Raw genomic sequence first — 3,370 nt, forward strand, 5'->3', positions numbered from 1 at the left:
TTCAGAATATAACATAATTTTCAAATCTCATTGTCATGGGTTTATAGGCCAAATGGAAGGAATTTAATGTTTAATACCTGTAAATTAATGACCATTTAAATCAGCTTGCGAGTGGGATTTTCTGGAACGGGACCATTTAGAACGTTCAGATGCGGCAATTTTAGCCCCCCATATCTGCAGCAAAAACACTGCCGGTTCTTCGGGTGGAAAAATCACCGTTTCGCAACTTAAAATGTGAATTAAATACATCTTAAGAAACACTTTTATTCATAAAAATAAACTACTTTCTTTTACCTGGTCCTCCATAAAATCCGTCCCAGTTGTCGGCATTGACGGCTTCAGAAGCTGATTTTAAAATCATTCCAGCGATTAACTTGTCGGGTGAATTTTATTTAAAAAACATACAGAACGGCCGTAGGAACGATTCTTTAGCAAAATCTTGCACTCCAACAAATATAATTCAGGACCAGATGGGAAAAACCCCGTTTTAACCCCGGCCCCCCCCCCCCCCCCCCCCTCAAACGCCCCAAAATCGCGCACATAGCCAGTGGCAGAATTACTGCGCCGCTGAAGGTAGGTTTTGTAACATACCTACCTCACTCCCGCACTGACCCCTCACCAGGGATGGGGTGAGAGAGAGATAAGGACAGAGAGAGAGAGACAGAGAGTGGGGAGGGTGGAAAGAGAGAATGAGGTAAGTCTGGAGAGAGATATCTGAGAGGGTCGTAAATAAGTGGAGAAGGGCAGAGAGAGAGAGAGAGAGAGAGAGTGATGAGAGGCTGGAGGTGGAAAGGGGGTGAAGTGAGTAGCGGGGGGGAAACAGGGAGCAAAGAGAGGGGGAGGATTCAAGGAGGAGTGGGTTTGGTGCCGAGGGGGATGAATGGGGGGAAGGGAACTGGGGGGGAGAGAGAGGGGTCAAGTGAGCCAAGGAAGGGGGTAGGGAGCCAGGTGGGGGTGGGTTCACATTGTTTGGGGGTGGGGAGGAGGGGGGAGGGAGCAAAGGGAGTTAAGGAGCAGGAGGCTGCGGCAGGGAGCCACAGGGAGGAGGCCACATTGTTTCGGGGTGGGGAGGGTGTTGCAGTTTAGGAAGTCAAAGCAAGGCAGGGTCTTCACTGTGAATGGCGGGGCACAGGGTGAATGTGTGGAGCCGAGGGATCTAGGAGTGCAAGTACGAGTTGGGCCGAAGGGCCTCTTTCCAACGCTGTATCACTATGAATCTATGACAAAGTGCTGGAGTAACTCAGCGGGTGTGGCAACATCTGTGGAGAAGATAGACACAAAGTGCTGGAGGAACTCAGCGCGTCAGGCAGCATCTGTGGAGAGAAGGAATGCATGATATTTTAGGTCAAGACCCTTCTTTGGTTTAATTTAGATTAGAGATGCAGTGCGGAAACAGGTATTTCGGTCGGCCGAGTCGCATAGTCAGGATCGATACCGGGTCTCTGGCGGTGAGGCAGCAACTGTACCACTGCGCCACTGTGCCGCTCAGAATTATATAACGGTTTCCTCTTCCATAAACGCACCCAATATGTGCTAGTAATGTCCTGTTTGCCGGCTTGTTGACCTTCTGTGTTCCCCTCCTGCAGGGTTTAGGAGCCGTTGCTGTGGACGGAGAGAGACGGGGACGCTCCGTGGACTGACCATTGAGGGCGGTCAGGGAGCCGATGAGCCCCCCCATCAGTTTGCTCAGTGTGTGGGCTGAGCTTCGAGGGGGTGAGCATAGATGGAGGACCACGTGATGGGGCACAACAATGAGAAGCGTTATGAGTGTGACGTGTGTGGCAAGGCCTGGCAGAAGCCGTGCCTGCTGGAGATCCACCGGCGGGTACACACGGGAGAACGCCCCTTCGACTGCGTGGAGTGTGGGAAGAGCTTCACCCGCTCCAGCAACCTGCTGCAGCACAACCGCCTGCACTCCGGCGAGAGGCCCTTCACCTGCTCCGACTGTGGCAAGAGTTTCAAGACGGAGAATCACCTGAAGGTGCACCAGTAGGTGCACACGAGCAAGGAGCCCTATTGCTGCTCCACCTGCGGCAAGAGCTTTACCCGGGTGTATGGGCTGCGGGATCACTAGCGAGTGCACAGCGATGAGCGGCCGTTCACCTGCTCCGACTGCGGAAAAGGCTTCAAGTCGTCGCCGGACCTGAAGCAGCACAGGCGCATGCACACTGGGGAGCGGCCCTACACTTGCAATGACTGCGGTAAGGGCTTCACCCAGTTCAGAAACCTGCGGGTGCATCAACGCACCCACACCGGCGAGCGTCCCTACACCTGCACCCACTGTGGTAAGGGCTTCACCCACTCCACCAGCCTGCTGAACCACCAGCACATCCACACCGGGGAGCTGCCCTACACCTGCAGCGACTGCGGCAAGGGCTACACCCGCTCCGACAGCCTGCAGTACCACCAGCGCACCCACACTGGCGAGCGTCCCTACACCTGCGCCCAGTGCAGCAAGTGCTTCACTAAGTCTAGTCACCTGCTGATGCACCAGCGCACCCACACCGGCGAGCGCCCCTATACCTTCGGCCAGTGCGACAAAGGCTTCACCCGTTCCTCGCATCTGCTGAACCAGCAGCACACCCACACCGGTGAGCGCCCCTACATATGCGCCCAGTGCGGCAAGGGCTTCGCCCAGTCCTGTCACCTGCTGGTGCACCAGCGCACCCACACTTACGAGTGCCCCTTCACCTGCGCCCAGTGTGGCAAGGGCTTCACCCAATCCTATCAGCTGCCGATGCACCAGCGCATCCATGCCGGCGAGCGCCCCTACACCTGCGCCCAGTGTGGCAAGGGCTTCATCTGCTCCACCTAGCTGCTGTCCCACCAGCGGGTGCACGCCGGCAACCGCCCTGTCCCCAACCCGGTGTGTGGAGAACGCTTTGCCGTGGCCTCCCACGCCCTGTCACATCACCGCGTGCACACCAGTGGCCAGCCCTACGACTGCCCGTACTGTGGTGAGGCGTTTGAGAGCTTGCGGGGGTTGCGGCAGCACCGGCGGGCCCACACCGGCGAGGAGCTGCTCCCACTGTGACAAGAGAGCTTGGGGGCTGCGGGAGCACCAGCGGATACACACCGGAGAGAAACCCTTTGTGTGCACTGAGTGTGGCAAGGGTTACACCTGCATGTCCAGCGTGTGGCAGCACCGGCGTACCCACAGCGGTGAGCGTCCCTTCCCCTACCCGTCCTGTGGTATGGGCTTCACTCGCCTTGACCACCTGCTGGAACACCGGCGAGTTCACTCCGGCCAGCGCCCCTTCACCTGCCCTTTCTGTGGCAAGGCCTTTGTGCGCTCCTCCAGCCTGCTAGCACACCACCACGTGGATAGGCACTGTTTAGGTAAACACAAAACGCTGGAAGGAATGGGTAA

The 3,370-nt window shown here is 56.7% G+C and overlaps 1 protein-coding gene across 1 annotated transcript; it reads left to right on the forward strand.

Moving 5' to 3' along the window:
• Positions 1-1,896: 1,896 nt before the first annotated feature.
• On the forward strand, positions 1,897-2,992 carry LOC116985496 (zinc finger protein 239-like). The gene is made up of 2 exons (XM_033040260.1): positions 1,897-2,323; positions 2,408-2,992. Exons 1-2 carry the CDS (start codon positions 2,162-2,164, stop codon positions 2,813-2,815), a joined length of 570 nt encoding a protein of 189 aa, XP_032896151.1. The 5' UTR covers positions 1,897-2,161; the 3' UTR covers positions 2,816-2,992.
• Positions 2,993-3,370: the final 378 nt, after the last annotated feature.

The sequence above is a fragment of the Amblyraja radiata genome, chromosome 22 (genome assembly GCF_010909765.2).
Source record: "Amblyraja radiata isolate CabotCenter1 chromosome 22, sAmbRad1.1.pri, whole genome shotgun sequence".
Taxonomy (NCBI): Eukaryota; Metazoa; Chordata; class Chondrichthyes; order Rajiformes; family Rajidae; genus Amblyraja; species Amblyraja radiata.